Here is a 17,293-nt window from a genome sequence, read left to right as displayed (position 1 = left end):
AAACGCCAGTTTTAAACCCTGATCTACTCATTCGTGCATAGCTAATAACAAATTCGTCGCAGACGGGCACTTTATTCGATTTGCAGTCAGATAGTTTTCCGTTTTTTGATTTTGTTGTTCGCATAACAGCAGCTTGGGGAACCTTGGACTAATATTTAAACTACTGGGAATGCTCTAGTAGTGCGACAGGAATATTTGACTTCAGAACAATGTCTGAAAAATCGGATCGAAAGGCAGAATTGGAAAGAAAAAAGGCGTGGCTTGCCCAAATTCGCGCCGACAAACTTCGCAAGAAGAAAGAGGTAAATACTAAATACAGAAATAAAAAAAATTAAATTTCACTACGGACTGTTTATATCTGAATGAAAAATATGAATTCATGCATAGACCATAAATGCATATTCTATAAATTGATATTTATTTCACTGGCAGACTGGAGCTAATGTTGAACATAAAATTTAAACACTATTTCCATGTTGCAATTGCATAGTTTTCTGAAGGAGGAGTAATGAACATGTAGTAATGTGGAAACTAATCAATGTACAATATTTCTCAAAACAATATATTGAACCTAGCGAGACTGGGTATCTACCATGAGACATTAAAATTTCATTTTGAATCATTAGACAACTTCTAAATTTAGCAATCATAATATTAATATTTTTAATTCACAGGAGGAAGAAAAAAAAGTGGTGGTATCATCAGACTTGGAACAAAAAAGAAAAGATGCTGAGAGTTTGCTTCGTGATATTGGCATTTCCGATACATCATTAGGTGAGATCTCTGAAAACATCCTCACTATCTATTTATATGAATATCTTCAAGAATGTCGCATAGAAAATGATTTGAAAATCATGCATTCAAAAATTAAACTTTTTTCAGATTTCGAGCATGACCCGCTATAAAAAATCATTCTTTCGTTTGACTTACAAAAAATTGCGAATGATCCAAATGCAAATTTGCAGATGATTTATAAATAAAAAATAGAGTTCATGCTTAGCCTCAGCCTCAAATTAATCTCCAAACGAGGAAGATACAAATTCTATATTGTCATTTTGAATTTTTATACAATTAGTTGCTGCTGCTCCGAAGTCTCCGTCCAAATCTCCCGCTGTTCCAGCTGCATCGACTACAGAACAAGACGGTGGAAAACCAAGGTAACTTTTTCATGAAACATTAAGCTAATGCTTAGATTTATAATCAAGGCCTAAAATGTCTTGTCAATTAATTATATGCACTCAATTAGGCATTGTTCCAATCTCTCACGCATTATATTTGTAAAAATAATGCTTGAACAGAAATATAAGGTTCTTGGATTTGCACTGTCTGTTATAGGCGTATGCACTTATGATAAATTTAAAACCCGTTTCTAATCCATTGTCAATATCAAATGTGTATTGTAATTAATAAGAAGTATTGCTTATGAATTTATTTGAACCCAATTTTGCAATTGTTAGTTAGATTAGTTTGTCAATGGTATGATTAATTCCCTTAATTTTTAGGCATGGTTATTCACGAAGGACTCAAATTTTCAAAAGGTGTCTTGTGCCGAATTTATGAGTTTATTATTAACTCGTAACCAATAGTTTTTGAATGGAATTGATAATTTTAATGTAACACTAATTTTAACAATTTCTCGCTTTAATAATATATTTTGTGTGATTCCGTTTGAAAATAGTTAAAATAGTGTGTGTTTTTGACACAATGTTTCACATATTGGAAAAAGTTATTATACTAAGAATTTGTGTACTAAATTAATGAGTTCACTAACCGATTTTTTTTTTTTTTATAAAATATTGCCTACTGTTAAGCGATATATCAGAGATTTGAAGCTGCCTCAATTGTAAATAATTGTTGTATATATATATAATATTGTCTCACTTAGAACTGTTGCTCAATATGGTGACTGGGAGTGTCAAGAAAAAGATATCTGTCATACTGAGCAAGTATCGTTCAGCTTGAAAACATCTGGGTAATAGACATAAAGACCCGCTTCAAAGTAGCATAGCTGCCATAGCACGGCTTATGTTTGAAAAACCATGTCATATTTATTATACATGTTGCAGAGATAGTTAGTAAAGATAGAAAGATAGATTGCTTAATCATGTGATGGCCATATCTGCTTAAGGAAACCTACAGATATTTTGTGTTAATTATCATATACCTATCTGAGCTATTTAGAGAATAAGCATTTTGTATAAAATTGGACCAAGTGATACACAACCATCGTGATACACAAAATCAGCTATATTCATATTTCATATACTGTATTGGTTTTTGGCATCGGATTTTCATATCCAATTTTACAATTTTCCTCAATTCGGCATGATTCAGAATGACTTTTAATGTGTCCTCTGAGGCTCTGAACACTTTATTATGTTGAGAATAATAATGTTGATGTGGAAATCCTGCATTATTTAGGCACCTCATAATGTTATATTATGATTTATATAAATAAACATGATTTTGGCCATGTTTTGGTATGGATCCCAAAATATAAGTACATTTTTTCAATCATGTAAAGTCAACAATGATTTTTTCATAACTTGAGTGCAGTTGTGTTCTTTCTTTTTATCAAACGCTTCTCATTCTCAAATCGTGGATTGTTGCAATTTCTTCATATTGCATTTCCCGATCGCAACTCGACAACGAGGTGCAAAACCAGTCTGGATTGGGATCAGGATGCAAGTCTTGTCGAACTGCAAGGGTACAATATCATGTCATGGTACACTTAGAATTTGCACGAAATGTTTTCTACACATTTGGGTGTTGTCATAATAGGTGTTGTATACACTGCATGGGTACATGGAAAAGAATCCTTGTCATCAACTGTGTCTTCAGTAATTGAAATTTTCGAGTTCATTGTATTAAGAGAAGCAATGAGGTGATTTCAAGTTATGAATGAAATATAAGTTGAAGTTCTGTGCTTAATAATAGGGAAGAGCAATGGATTGTTTCTAGGGCTGGGAATTTCAGGGAAAACACTTTAACCGTTAACCGGTTAACCGTCGCATGCCGTTTGACGTAATAATTTATAATTTCAGCTTGTTACATCACAATGCTTATAAAGCAATTTCGCGTGTTCGTATCCCGGTTTCGCTCATTAAAATTATTCACGAATCGAGATAGTTTCATGATTGCTCTGCTTCAAGAGATAGGCAGCGTGGTTCGGGCGTGTTGAAGTATTTTAGAAAACCTGATTCCGTTGTTAAACGTCATTTATGTGACAAATTATCAGTGTTCGATGTGCAAATTTTACTTCGAGATATATATCATAAAGAAAAACGGCATCAACTGCGCACTTGTTGTATGACATTGAATATCCGATTTTGCAATGAAATCGTGAACAATATATTTCGAAATCGAACGAAAACTGATTCTGAATTCATCATTGTCAAATTTCTAAAATCAGCAATCTTGGTACTTCCATTATTTTTCACACTTATTGAGTCTTTACCCACACAGTTAGTAATATTCTTTTGAATTAAATGCCACAAGAGATAAATTTACGATGACGTAATCATATTTGAAGAAATTGTACGGTATGAAGATGATTTGTACCTGAGATGTCAGTTAACGGTTAAAATAAATCGTAACCGTTAACCATCTGAAACCGGTTAACCATTCCCAGCCCTAATTGTTTCATTTTTACTATTACACGGTAGTGCAAAGATGGATATTTTTATATTCTGTATTATTTACCGATGAATATTATTACAATGCATTAGTATTACAAGATTATTTGTTTCAAGTCTCTTTAAAGCTCTTTCTGCAGTTTTCACACATGGTACATACAATATAAAATAGCTATTCTAACTCTCCTTTTTACTATGGTAAAGGTTTTATAATATTAACTAATTAATAATAATAATTAAATGAACTACATGTCTAAAATTAAATTTATTATAAGTTTCTTAGAATTAAAGGGAATTATTCCGAAAATTGTTGTATTTAATCTCGATCCTCTTTTGAAATGGTTGGTGTAGGGGCAACAATACGTTGTTACATTCTGTCATTTCTGTGCTTGAGTATTGGATTTGCTGTGAATTGGTGTGCGGTTATATAGCATTGTAGTGATGTTTAGTTTTTGGGGTGTTGCTATTTTGCATAATTTATTACTAGAGTATTGTTTTTATGTGAATCTAGCTACAATATCTACATATACACTGGTTCTTTACTATGCTTATTTTGAAAAATGACCCAACTTGATTTAGTCTACTCTACGTAAGCCGCCGTAAATTTATGGCGAACGATATTCTGATCTTTGTCATCAAGATTTTGATGATGGATGCTATGCTGTATAAGATATGATCCTTTGGCTGCAAATATTCACATTAAATTAATTATTCATTTGCAGCTGTGTTCCATTCTTGTTTTTGTGGTTCCTAAACAGCTCAAACTTGCTTGAAGAAACCCATTATGAAAATGCTAATATTTCATTGACTTTGACACTTTTGACACTGTTTTTCAAAGTATTATTTTAAGAGCTCTCTGTTAAGTCTTTGGGTTGAGTGACACAAATATTAATGTGATATTCTACCCGTTTCTTCTTTTAATGATTTCTTCAATGTTTAGGCCTCGGAAACATGCTAAACTTGAGCTCAGTAAAATCACAGTGACTTCGATTGCACCAAAAGAAACTGTCACCTATGCGAAAGAAACCCAAACTCCAGTTCAACAACAGCAACAATCTGATGGTACAGTTAATGTTTCAATAGTTTTCTCACATGTGGTGTGATGTGACATTTCCTATCATTACCTTCTTGTGAAATTATATTTCAAATAATGTTTTTAGTTTCCCAGAAATTTTAAGCATTACTACTTTTTAAATAATTTTTGGTGCCACTTTGGTGTGGGATTCAGTTCCTAACCATAACCCTAAATGACTAAGATCACACAACCGCATCCAATTCTTGTATCACAAATTGAAATAGTATTTACTCCTAATATAAATAATTTATCAGTTGATAATTGAAATGAACTTCATAAACCAATTTATTCCTGTATTAATTAACAATTGCAACTTGAATTATTATGAAAAGAAATGCAAATTTCACATGACTATATATTTTGGGTATCACGACATCTCAAGCATAAAGCGAAATCATGTTATCTGCTGAAGTTTCTGTTCTATAACGTAATCTGAATTTGGTGAACTTGTCCAAAGAAGCATTAATCTAAACTATTTTCTTCAATTTTTCTAATGAAAGAGTTTTATATATTTTTCTAAAAATTTGCATGTAACAATACTTGATTGAAGTATTTTTTTTTTATTTAATAAAAGACGAAGATGAAAAACAAGACGAGGAAAAGAACAATATTGTTCTGGAAGATAAATTAGCTGACGATGATGAAGAAAAAGAAGAAGAAGGTACCGGCATGTTCACTTCATTGCATCTTATCGTACCCTGAATACCCACACTTAGTGAACTCAGATGATATTTTTGCATTTTTTGTGATGTTTTAAGATGATATGTAATAATACAAAACATACGGTAAATTGTGTAGTTGCTATAAAAATCAAAACCTTTGTTCATATGCAATATCCTGTACTCCCGTGGTATGTGTATCAGGTTAGGATTAGTACATAATTTTATTACAATTTTCCTTATTTTAGTTCTGTTACGAGTTCAGGGACTGTCAGTGTTAACCAATTGAATATACCCCTGCCATTGGCTTTAGTCCCTTACACAACTTAATGTAAAGTAGGCGAACAAAATTACCGTAGTTACCTCTATGTTATCCCTCTAAGTAGGCCTTCAGATGGTGATTGGGAATATTAATCCCTATTCCAATCAATATAGAATAGACATAAACCTTTGAATTTTTATTTTTGTCATTTTTGCACTGGAATTTCATAAAATATCAATTAATCTAAGATTTTTGCATTTTCATAAAAAATTTATTCTTGCTGTTTTTCTTATATTTATGTTGTAGTAAAACGATTTGTATCGAGGGCTAATTGAATTTTTATGAAAAAATTAATTTTTACACTTTAAGATACTCGAGAGCTTACAGAAGAGGAAAAATGCACAATCGAAAATTCTGAAGAATATTTATCGTTTTTAAATCGTACATCAAGATTTATGGAGAGAGCCCTCACACATAAAATTGATTTATTTACTGAATACAATTTACAACAAGATGAAGAAAGGTCTGTTGGAAATAACAGTTATTTCCACCTGTCAGTTTTATCTTTCCAGCTAATGTATTTCTTGGGCAGAATAGAATTACATATCAGGATGATGCATTCGATTATGAAATATTTTACTTCTATATCATCGTCCAAATTTTTTTGATATTCATGGTTTTACCACCTCAATACTGAAACGTTAGTGTTTTATATGATATATTGAGGGTTTCAAGACAAACGGGCAAATGTTTTAATTTCAAAAAATAAATAGGTGCCCTTTAATGATATCTAATAATAATAATTGCAGTGATATTTACCGAAATGTTTTAGTGACAGGAGTTTAAAAATCAAACATATGTTTTCCCTCATAACATATACCGGTATTTTAAATACATAATCTAACTTTGCATTGGTGATATATAATTAAAAAGAAGTTTGAAAAATACCAGGATTTCATAGTCGTCAATTTGAAGTTGTTTTTCACAAATTTTTATGCATATAACATCTTTCTACATTATAAATAATTCATCTGTATGTGATTGATCGATTATCTTCTTCTCTCTTTTTCATTTAGTGAGGCAGACAAAGGGGCCAAACTCGCTCTGAATCGCGTATTCTCAGATGAAAGATGGTCGAGGCATAGACTAGTTACTTGCTTGGATTGGAGCACACAGGTATTATAGTACACTTATTTCGGTACTCCCCTAGTATGTGTGCCAGGTTAGGGTTAGGCCATAATTTTATTCAGATTTTCCTTATTTTAGTTCTATAACTAGTTCGTTGACTGTCTGTGTCAACCAAGTGAATATTTCCCTGCCCATAAGTTTCAGCCCCTTTACACAACTTGGTGAAATAATAATAATAACATTGCGTTGATAAAAATATGGTAAATGAAAAAAATACCTGTATTCTTCAGGTCTTTTTTTAAATGTTAATCAATTAATTAACCCCCAATTTTTTTCGTCTTATTTATTCCAAATGTTTTATTGTTTCTCATTATTGCAACTGACTGATAACAGAGTGGTAATGTTTATAATTCTGGACTTTTGAATACACACCCTCTATAAGAAGATCAATGAATATATCATAAGATGGTATAATTTGATCTTAATTAATGGTGGTTGTTGAATGCAAACAGTTCTGTAAACCTAGAACTTTATCTTCAATTTGCAATTTTTTTTTTTTTTTTTTTTTTTTATAATATCTGCTTCATTATTTTCAGTATCCAGAACTATGTGTTGCATCATACAGTTCTAATGAAGATGCACCTTATGAACCTGATGGTGTTGCACTTGTGTGGAATAGTAAATATAAAACAGCTAGTCCTGAGTAAGTGACACCCTAAATATCTTTTTTGTGTTATTGTAGGCAATCATTGGTTCTGATGTGGACATATCAAAGGATTGCAAAAACCTCATTTCTGTTTGAGATAATAAAATGAATAATTTGAAATCTGAATTTTTAGAATAGTCTCGACTCCTATTTCTGCATTGTATGACACTTCAGCTAGCACTTTTTATTCCTGCCCTCATTGTTTTTAAAATGGGCTTTAAAAATCAGCGCAAGACTAGATATCTCTATTTTCAAAGTAAGAACTGCTTCTTAGGAATTTCTCTCTAACTAGCATTCACCCGGGCCATTTAAACTCTTTCATGTAATTGCAGCCACCTTGAAGCTCTTCTATTATTGGGGGTTTGGTTCAATGTTTTTAACATACTGGTATATAAAATGTATAAAAAAAATTACAGCAAATCAATTCCTGTGAAGTTTATATTTATCTGACTGCATTTTCTGATAATTCATCTACATATATTGCAATTATTTATCACCGACTTCTACAGGTATATTTTTCACTGCCAGTCAGCAGTAACAGCAGCTTGTTTTGCCAAATTCCATCCCAACCTTGTAGTAGGAGGAACTTACAGTGGTCAGATTGTATTATGGGATAATAGAACGAAGAAACGAACTCCGGCACAACGAAGTAAACTTTCAGCTTCTGCTCATACAGTAAGAAATTTTCTCTGTCTTCAGTCAAGTTCAAATGTTAATATGTGTTTATGTTTATGCCTTTCTCTCTGAACAAGACTCTTTACTGTACAAGCAGACACAATTTATTACACTGGGGGAGGTTGATAGCAGGGATTTGAATCAGATATTTTTACCATGAGATGCCGACATAGTTACGTCCATCGCTTTTAACCACTGGCTATCACATTTTGCACTATGTTTACGAAATCAACTTCAAACTTTGGTTTCACTGTGTTAGTTAGGTATTCTAATTAAGCATCATATATGCGAGGCATTCTTGTTATGCTGATGCCACAGCTAGCTAAAGCTGCAAAATATTTATATATTATCAAATATCACAATATTTAATGATTATTTTTATTTTTCCAGCATCCAGTTTTCTGTGTTGATGTGGTTGGAACACAAAATGCTCATAATTTAATTTCAATTTCAAATGATGGAAAAATGTGTTCGTGGAGTTTAGACATGTTGACCCAACCACAGGTATGTCCTGTCGCCAATTGGAGTAATTAATACCTGTTTTGTAAAAAAATAAAAATATAACAAAAATTTCTCAAGAGCCTAATCCCCAATGTTAGTCTCCTTAATTCTATCCCTAATTAATGTTAATCCCTAGTTAGTACATGTTAGTTCAGTATGTATGATATATCATCAAATTTCCGGCTGAAGGAATTCCTAGCACGGAATTTTGTTGTTTTGGGAGAAAATATTAATTTCTATAGGATGTATTTCACTAATATTGTTGGACACATGAACTATCCAAATGCCACTAAAAATCCATTAAAGATTGAACAAATAACAGAAACTGAGTTTTATGCATATTGGAGGAGGAATAAAGAGTTCTAAAATGGGCGAAGGGAAGAATTCATCAAACCACTGTAATTTTTCCTTAGTCTAGCCTGGAAATAAGGAATGTAACCTGCATACACTAGTGTTTACAGCTCAAAAAAAATCTGGAATGAAAACTAAAACCGAAAAATGTCAGCAATTCACATTTTTATGTGGACCTGTTTGTTTTTCATTTATTTTATGTTTCTACACATTTTTCAGGATACTATGGAATTGCAGCACAAACAATCAAAAGCTGTTGCTGTGACTTGTATGGCTTTTCAGCCTAATAATGTTAACAATTTTGCTGTTGGTGCAGAAGATGGATCTGTGTATTCTGCCTGTAGACACGGGAGGTTAGTTTTAACCTTTTCTTCTTTGTAAAGAAAGACGAGCAATAAAAAAAAATCCAAAAGTGTTTAAGGGTTCGAAAATCCAAAAGTGTTCGAACCCCAGATCAATATCCTATAATACGATACCGAATTGGGTACATAGCTCAAATAATTATATAGCCAAACCTGGAAATATCCCGTAGATAACAACTCTGCAACAGTTAACACTTTTTTCACACTATTCACCAACTGTCAGTCTCATATACATAATTAAAATATGGAGGGCGGTTACTCTGATGACCGTATGGTCGTATCGCTTCCCCCATTCTTTAACGAAAAACTTTTCGTATGTTATTGTATGTCTTTATTATTGTTGCAATGCTCAAATAAATTTTTCTCCAGAATGTATGCAGAATTTTAAATCATTGGATTTTTACCACGACTGGCTGCAAGCTTGATACTTCATTAATAATTACTGAATAGTACATTTTATATGGCACAGAATAATATATGCATGTGGTCTACAGCTTGTTCTTACCTGATTATGTACTGATGTGTTCTATTTATCTATTTTTTTCTTCAGCAAAACAGGAATAAGTGACGCTTTCGATGGTCACTTTGGACCAGTAACAGGAGTTGATTTTCATTGTGCTACTGGTCAGCTCGATTTTTCTCATCTTTTCCTCACATCCTCTTTTGACTGGACTGTAAAACTATGGTCACTGAAGGTATGTGATGGATACATTTTTGCTGAGTGTTAGGGATATGCTCGCCACTGCACAGTTTGATTCCCGTGGTGGATAATTATTTGCAAGAGGATTGCTGGACTCCTCGTCGCCTTAGGTTCACGTAAGCGCCGGTCGGTTACAGCTTCCGCCAGCATCGAGACCATGCATCTGAGGCATATAACTGGCTAACTACTCCCATATCCGACATGGACTGGTGAGGCCGTGGTTCGCCATTTGATTAAGCCGCCTCACCAGACTATCGTCTCCCCTGGGATAAATCTGTAAATCATATCCTGTCCTAATAAATGACCATGAGCGAAAAGTATGACATAGTTTTGTAGGTATGAGATAGGCCTAAGCCATATGTGCTCAAATTGAGAATATTAAGATGTTAATTTTTCTCTTTATGTTTTAATTATCCAAGTTTATATAATTACCTTCCAGAATGGAACTAGAAAATGTCTTCATTCATTTGAAGACAACAATGATTATGTAATGGATGTTGCTTGGTCTCCAGCTCATCCTTCCATGTTTGCAAGCGCTGATGCATCAGGGAGAATTGACCTGTGGAATTTGAATACCGATATTGAGGTATGACGTTTGTGTCGTTAAAATAATTTTTTTGCATGCAGCTAACTTTTTCTGAAAGTTTAGTTATTGGAGATTTGTGGGTGAGGAATAGCGCCCAAAATCTTTCTTATTGGTATAGCCCTTGATATTGTTCCAGCGTGGGTGGGATTGGGTGGAAACAACCAGTGCGCAAACAACAGGAACCAGTACATAGGCTTTGAAGAGATTTCTCCAATGTTTTATGTGGGATTTCTATTTATGAACAGTCGAATTTCAATAGCACAGGTCTACAACTCATTAGAAAATCGGCCGCTTATTCACACATATTTATTTTTGATCAACTATTTTGCATCGCGGCTATTTTTTGCCAAAGAGCTAAAAACCGAATAATTCACTGCATTTCTCATTTTTGGCAGACTTTTTCGAGGATTTCAGGATATCAACAGATAAAATATATTTTAAATTGTTGCTTTTCATCAATTTATCATTATCAGGTACCTGCTGTTTCTGTGATGACAGACAATAATTCTGCTATAAATGAAATTCGTTGGAATCCTGCTGGAACGCAAATAGCTGCCGGTGATGAAGTAGGAAGAATTCATGTATATGATGTTGGAGAAGTATGTATAATATTTTTGAATGACATAGAACGATCAGAGTATTTTTCATTATTGAGTTTGAGTCTAATTAATCTTCAGGACATGGAAATACCTTGTGTACAAAATTAATGTTATAATGATACAATGAATTTTTCTTTTTAATCTTAAAAAGAGAGGAAGGTCTAAATTTGGGCTACTTGGGTTACGAAATAGGGCATCTTTTCTGTTCTTGTATGAGAATATCTTATTAGCGAGTCCAGTAGCCCAGATGCTTAGACTTATTTGGCGGTGCCCGCAGCAGGCCCGTCAACCAGCAGTTTTGAATACCACCTTGTGATCGATCATCTCGGAAATAGCCAACTAGCCACATCAGTTCATTGTGTGAATTTAACCGGTGCTTTCCACAAAGTTTAATCAGTAATCAGTAGCACCATTATTAACTCATTGAGTTAATCTTATGATCTTCATGACCTGGAGTGTTGTTGTTGTGTGAAAAGTTCCTGATGATAAAAATTTAAAAACTGCATTTGTTTTATAAAGTGTATTGCTACTTGATTTCGACTCTAAATTTCAATATTTTCGGTGATTCAAGGCCGATGTGATTTTGCATATTTCTTTTACAGCAAATTGCATCTCCTAGAAATGATGAATGGTCCAGATTCGTTCGTACTTTGGCTGATATAAAAAGTAATGAAGCTGATGAGGAAGAAACTTTAATGTCAAGACATCTATGAAATACGATTCACCAAGTTTATTTGTGCGAAATGGAAATACACCAAGCATTCTTCTTCTTAGCTTTATACCATGTTTGTAGGATGAACTTAATAATCGATACCACTTATGTTCAACTAATTATCAAACTATAGAAGTTGGTAATGGATTATTGTTCTCACCAAATTAAGTTCATCTCTAATTTATTGGCGGTCTTTTTTCCCATCTTTTTCTAGTATGCTTGTACTTACTATGACTGAAAATCAACACCAAATGACCCAGTATTTCTCCTGGAATAGTTATAATCACAACATGCATAAGTGGATTCAACTCTAAGCAATGAATTTGTTCTTGTTTTTGAATCAGTACCAATTGTGGTGTCGTAATCAATTTATATTCTGTTGGTGCCTGTGTTGCCAACTATACAATTTTTGCGTTGTTACATATATTGTGCTGCATGCACTATGTGCACATTTACTATATTGCTCTGAATAGTACTAAATCTTTACGTCGAACAAACATTCATTTGTCTTAGATGAGATTACATCGTTACTGGGAAAGATAAGATTAAGCAGTGGGTATATATATATTTTTTTTGATTCAGTATACAGCCCGAGTTATCGGTGAGGTACTCTGTAGTGTATGGGATACGAAATGTGCTGTTGCTTCCATCAGCATGGTTGCAGCGTTAAGTTCGGATCACCAGATATGGTCTTGTATTTGTCATCCTTCAAATAGGTCCAGGGAGGTTAATTACCCTGTGTGTATGACTAGCTGTCATGAAGTTTTGCCAGAAGGTCAGTTTTTTGTACTTATGTCCATTGGTCTGGTAATGATAAAATATAAAGACAATACCAACAGCGCACATATGACGAGAAAACAGGGCCGTGTTTTCTACGAAGATTGTCATCATAAGTAATATAAAATCGAGAAGGTTAACTTTTTTTCCACCTATTCTGTACGATGTTGATTCTTCGCAGCTGGAGAGTTAGCAACAATATACCCAATGTGTTCATATTTTCACCGGCGCTACATTCACATTTTAAGCAGGGTCCAAAATGAAACAATTATTTCTGTATTCTGACGGACTTCCGACGTTGGATTAGCCTTGCTTTGAATCGGCGACGTCAAAAATGGGATTTTCTGAAGATGAATTTATCAAGACAATGAAGGAGTTAGAAAACCCGGAATTGAGTGATTACGAGTTTTTTGTAGAAAGTCATGGCGTGAAAGTTTACAGGAAATACTCGGAGGTGAGCACAATGACTGTAAATTGTCATTTGGTGGCATATTTTTTCAAATCCGAACACCAGTTATATGTAAAACGATTTTGGTTTAAACAAAATAGCCTAAACCACTCGAGAATTCCCATAATCTCAATTAGCATACCTTTTTCTTAAAGTTTGTAGCAGAATTTTATTATACGTTAAGTAATAACTCATGTGTTAGTAGTTACAGAGTTAATAGAGTAGTTCAATTTGGATTGATGGAAATAAATTATTCTGTAACAAATATAGAACTCTACAAATACACAGAACTCTAGTAGTTTGTATGTGAATATGTTACATAAGAGCTGATTCAAATCAAATTTCAGAATTCTGGGTTTATGATATATATTAATACAGTAATAAGTATGCATGAACTTTTGGTGACAACAAATCATCATTGAGGAGTATAGTAATATGTTTCATACTTCATCAACATCAAGCACTACTTCATCTGAAATGAAGGAATTCAATCAATATTCTCATTTAAACTTGAAATTGCTATTACTATATATTATTAACTAAAGTTCAATATTCCTCAACAGGAATCTGGTTTATACCAATATAAAGTGATTGGTGAGATAAATGTTGATCCACAAATATGTGCAGATGTTTACATGGATTTGAAATACAGGAAAGTGTGGGACAGTTATGCTGCTGGTAAGATTTGCATCTTCATTCTTAACGTGTCCGTGTTTTGATGTCTGTGAATTGATATCAATGACCAGTCAGAATTTATTTAAGGTTGAAATTTGATAATACGATTTGATTAGAATTATTTGATGACATTCACATCATCACAGACATGTATGTTGATGTTGACTGTTAACTCTTTTGTTCAATACTCTTGTCGACCACCTCACACAGTATATGTTTCAGTTTTATGGAAAAATTTCAAACTCTGTAGAAGACTCCTGTGTATACATGCTTATCTATGGCCTTGTTTATGGTAAATTTCCTGACTATCACATAAATTTATATGGTTACTTATGATTAAAAAATTCTTCTTTGCACGTGTTGTATCCAATTTCAGAGGTTCGCGACATGTAATTTTTCTTTACTCTTTGATTTTTTTATAAATATATTTTTGTCACAGATCTCAGGTATATGTGTGAGGAAGAACCACAAATTGTGTATTGGCAAGTTGCTTACCCATGGCCAATGTCACACCGTGATGTATCCTTTTTTTTAAAGGAAATATAGGATTTTATTCATAAGCTTGTCAAATAAGCATATGCCATTATTTGTTACCCTCAGAAAACCTATAATTAGGCCTTAATCATATGATATAGCATTTTTGATGCCAGAATTGTTGAGAAAGAAAAGAAAGATCTCTTCTTTTAATGAATGAAAAAATTTGAAGTCCTGCGCTTCTCTCTGCAGAATAGTAATAGGCCTATCATAAATAATGTTTTTGCATACTACTTCTGCATGGTTTTCACTAGAGAACATATGACTTGTTCTTATCGTTTCTCAACAATTCTACTAATGCTTCCAGTATCTCTATGTGAGGCAAAAGAAGGTTTTAACGAATGCCAAAGGCAACACTGTTTACGTAGTATTAGGACAATCAGCTAAGAAAGAAGATCTTACAGATTCATCGAATGTTAAAGAAAAAAGTGGTGTTATAAGAGTTGATGATTTTGTTCAAGGAATTGCTATAACCAACAGTGATAATGGTGGAACAAGAGGTATTTATTAGTTTTAGTTGGCACTCAGCAGCTACTCTGCGTACTATATCTTCCCTAAATAAGCAGTTTTGTTGCATATGTTGTTGAAGAATCGGTTCTCATCATAATTGGACCAAAGAGTACATTTGTATCGTTTTGCTAAATTGGTGGGACTAACGGCTTAATTGGATTCAAATTTTCAGTGCTGGAAGGATATTAATTGACTTTTATAGGATATATATCGGAGCATTGCTCTCTTGTTGGACACAAAGTGGACCTATGGATCGTTTTGTTGTTGTTAATAATCATTATGTTACTATTTCTTTTCTTTCTCTTCTCGTTGTGAAAAAATAGCTTTTCACATTAACTACTGGAGCGATTGCTTCGAAATTTTCAATGGTTAAAGATTGTATTGTTCGCTAGAAGACTATACTTTTATATATTTCAAAAATGTCTAGCCTCTATTTGATTTGTTTTTTTGTGCGATGATGGCATCAAAATTAAAAATTGTGGCAGTTTCACTTTCAAATCAAAAGCAACTCTGGCAGTATTGGTTCGATGCTTAGCTTAAATTTTTCATTTTACAGCTTTTATGCACTACTATGATAATCCAAAAGGAAGCATTCCAACTTGGCTCATAAACTGGGCAGCAAAGAGTGGTGTTCCAGATTTTTTAAGCACAATGGAAACTGCCTGCAATGGGTATAAAACTTATTTAAATGGATTGTGAATTTTTCCATACAATTTCATGACTCTACTGATGATATTATGTAAAAAGAATTATCATTCACACCTCTTAGTTAAATCTTATAATCAATGAATTCTTGAGTACTTTTGTTGAATTATTTATGGAGTACTAAATTTCATTATATTTTATTAGTTACTGTTTCTTCTATATTTCAATTTTGCTTTTCTGTTTTTATATATTTGTCGTCTGTACAAAATCTTTCCAAGTTTGAAACTATGGGACAGTGGTTTCAATCGGGGTTTCGCCAATACAGTCCGGAAGTTTTACGAGCTTTCATTCAAGTCCGAAAGTATCAGTGATTCTCACTCGCCTTTTTACCCTGAGATTTGTTGATGTTGTTATTTTAAAATACATACTTGAGTTTTTTTTGCTATTTTATTTTATGTTGATTTTTAGGCAGCTCCTTACAACTTTGAGGTTTTAAAATTTGGCTATGACACTAAAAAAGGTTGAAACCACTGATCTATATTAACATATGTATAATGTTATAACCGAATAATAATAAGACAGCTCAACTATTTGGGGGTTCCTGATCCTGTGAAATGTCTCATTGGGGTACCGCTCCACCTAAAACGTTGGAAAACCGCTGCTCAAGGTAATGTTAATGTATGAAATAAAAATATACTTGCTCAGTGATTATCTTGTAGCAGACTTTTAGAGTGACATTTTGCACTGTGTGTACCAGGTTAGGGCTAGGCCATCATTTTATTCAGATTTTCTTTATTTTAGTCCTATCACCAGTTCGGGGACTGTCTGGCTTGTTCTGAATTTACTTTTATTCCTGTTATTACCTCCCAACTATTGCTGTGTAATTTTATATCTGAATGATCAAATATTCTAGAAATATATATGTTAGTTCATTTATTTTGTAAAAGAATTCTTGCGTATATTCATCACCTTACTATTCACCAACTTGACGATCTCCTTCATTTGATAATTTTATTGCTTCAATATTAAGTTTTTATAACATGCTTTTAAAATTGAGTATTTGAATAATGTATCAAGCGCGCCATATTGCAATGCTAATTCATTTTGCTAGATTACCCTTACCTTTCATGCACAAAATTTAATAACACATAAAAGAAAACTAAGCAGGTACATTTGTATAACACGAGTGAACTGTTAATTCCATTCCAAATGATTGTGGCGGTGTCCAAAATGCCAAAAATTATATAGTAAATTAGGGCATCTTTTTCGTGGGTTACCGCTGCAAAACTTTTCCCAGGAGAGGTGTAGTAATTTTATTGATGAGCATTGTGTACTCACAGTTTTCACTATGCTATGTACATAATTAACGTATTGTTTCTCTGGGACCTCCTGAAGTATGCGCACCAAGATGGCACACAACCTGAACTCTGGTTGTGTACCAGGTTAGGGTTCAGGTTATGCGACATCTCGGTGCGCATACTTCAGGAGCACCTTTCTCTGTACTATGCACTGTGCTTTCGTCTACAAGATAGTCATAGTCAAGTTTATTATTTTTTCATCCAGTAAAAAATAAATTGAAAAAAAATAAATAATATTCAACACACATCTTTACTTACAAAGAGGAGTCGCGGGGAAACAAAACTGGTTATCGAGCAGCAACACCCTGAAAGACTCTGAAAAATCAGTCTGTTTGTCTTTTATACGTTGCCTCTGCGCAATGATCCAGTCATTGCCAGCAAATGCAGCACAATTC

At 33.3% G+C, this 17,293-nt stretch overlaps 2 protein-coding genes across 10 annotated transcripts; both read left to right on the top strand.

Annotated features, from left to right (window-relative positions):
• The first annotated feature begins 65 nt into the window (after nt 1–65).
• LOC120341902 (cytoplasmic dynein 1 intermediate chain 2-like) lies at nt 66–12,450 on the top strand. Of its 9 annotated transcripts, none has more exons than XM_039410482.2 (17): nt 66–302; nt 675–774; nt 1,076–1,157; nt 1,886–1,972; nt 2,666–2,707; nt 4,576–4,697; nt 5,285–5,371; nt 6,001–6,154; nt 6,708–6,807; nt 7,356–7,462; nt 7,975–8,140; nt 8,531–8,644; nt 9,212–9,345; nt 9,905–10,049; nt 10,494–10,640; nt 11,114–11,239; nt 11,842–12,450. In XM_039410482.2, the coding sequence occupies exons 1-17, from the start codon at nt 210–212 to the stop codon at nt 11,950–11,952; spliced, it is 1,917 nt and encodes a 638-aa protein (XP_039266416.2). In that variant the 5' UTR covers nt 66–209; the 3' UTR covers nt 11,953–12,450. The 9 variants fall into 9 exon arrangements, with proteins under 9 accessions (XP_039266416.2, XP_039266415.2, XP_039266422.2 ...); XM_039410481.2 differs by having other exon boundaries at nt 2,666–2,725; XM_039410488.2 differs by lacking the exon at nt 1,886–1,972.
• Nucleotides 12,451–12,771: 321 nt separating this feature from the next.
• On the top strand, nt 12,772–17,081 carry LOC120341934 (phosphatidylcholine transfer protein-like). The gene is made up of 5 exons (XM_039410534.2): nt 12,772–13,182; nt 13,740–13,854; nt 14,291–14,370; nt 14,693–14,885; nt 15,452–17,081. The coding sequence occupies exons 1-5, from the start codon at nt 13,063–13,065 to the stop codon at nt 15,592–15,594; spliced, it is 651 nt and encodes a 216-aa protein (XP_039266468.2). The 5' UTR covers nt 12,772–13,062; the 3' UTR covers nt 15,595–17,081.
• The last annotated feature ends 212 nt before the right edge of the window (nt 17,082–17,293 follow it).

Source organism: Styela clava, chromosome 3 (assembly GCF_964204865.1).
Source record: "Styela clava chromosome 3, kaStyClav1.hap1.2, whole genome shotgun sequence".
In the NCBI taxonomy this organism is placed as follows: domain Eukaryota; kingdom Metazoa; phylum Chordata; class Ascidiacea; order Stolidobranchia; family Styelidae; genus Styela; species Styela clava.
This window is presented reverse-complemented; position numbering and strand designations above follow the sequence as displayed.

Excerpts from the sequence above, each read along its gene's own strand:
- LOC120341902 (XM_039410481.2), top strand. The coding sequence starts at position 210 with ATGTCTGAAAAATCGGATCGAAAGGCAGAATTGGAAAGAAAAAAGGCG. Across the intron at positions 6,808-7,355 it reads GCTTGGATTGGAGCACACAG|TATCCAGAACTATGTGTTGC; the intron begins GTATTATAGTAC and ends CATTATTTTCAG. Across the intron at positions 11,240-11,841 it reads ATGTATATGATGTTGGAGAA|CAAATTGCATCTCCTAGAAA; the intron begins GTATGTATAATA and ends TTTCTTTTACAG.
- LOC120341934 (XM_039410534.2), top strand. The coding sequence starts at position 13,063 with ATGGGATTTTCTGAAGATGAATTTATCAAGACAATGAAGGAGTTAGAA. Across the intron at positions 13,855-14,290 it reads GTGGGACAGTTATGCTGCTG|ATCTCAGGTATATGTGTGAG; the intron begins GTAAGATTTGCA and ends TTTTTGTCACAG. Across the intron at positions 14,886-15,451 it reads TGATAATGGTGGAACAAGAG|CTTTTATGCACTACTATGAT; the intron begins GTATTTATTAGT and ends TTCATTTTACAG.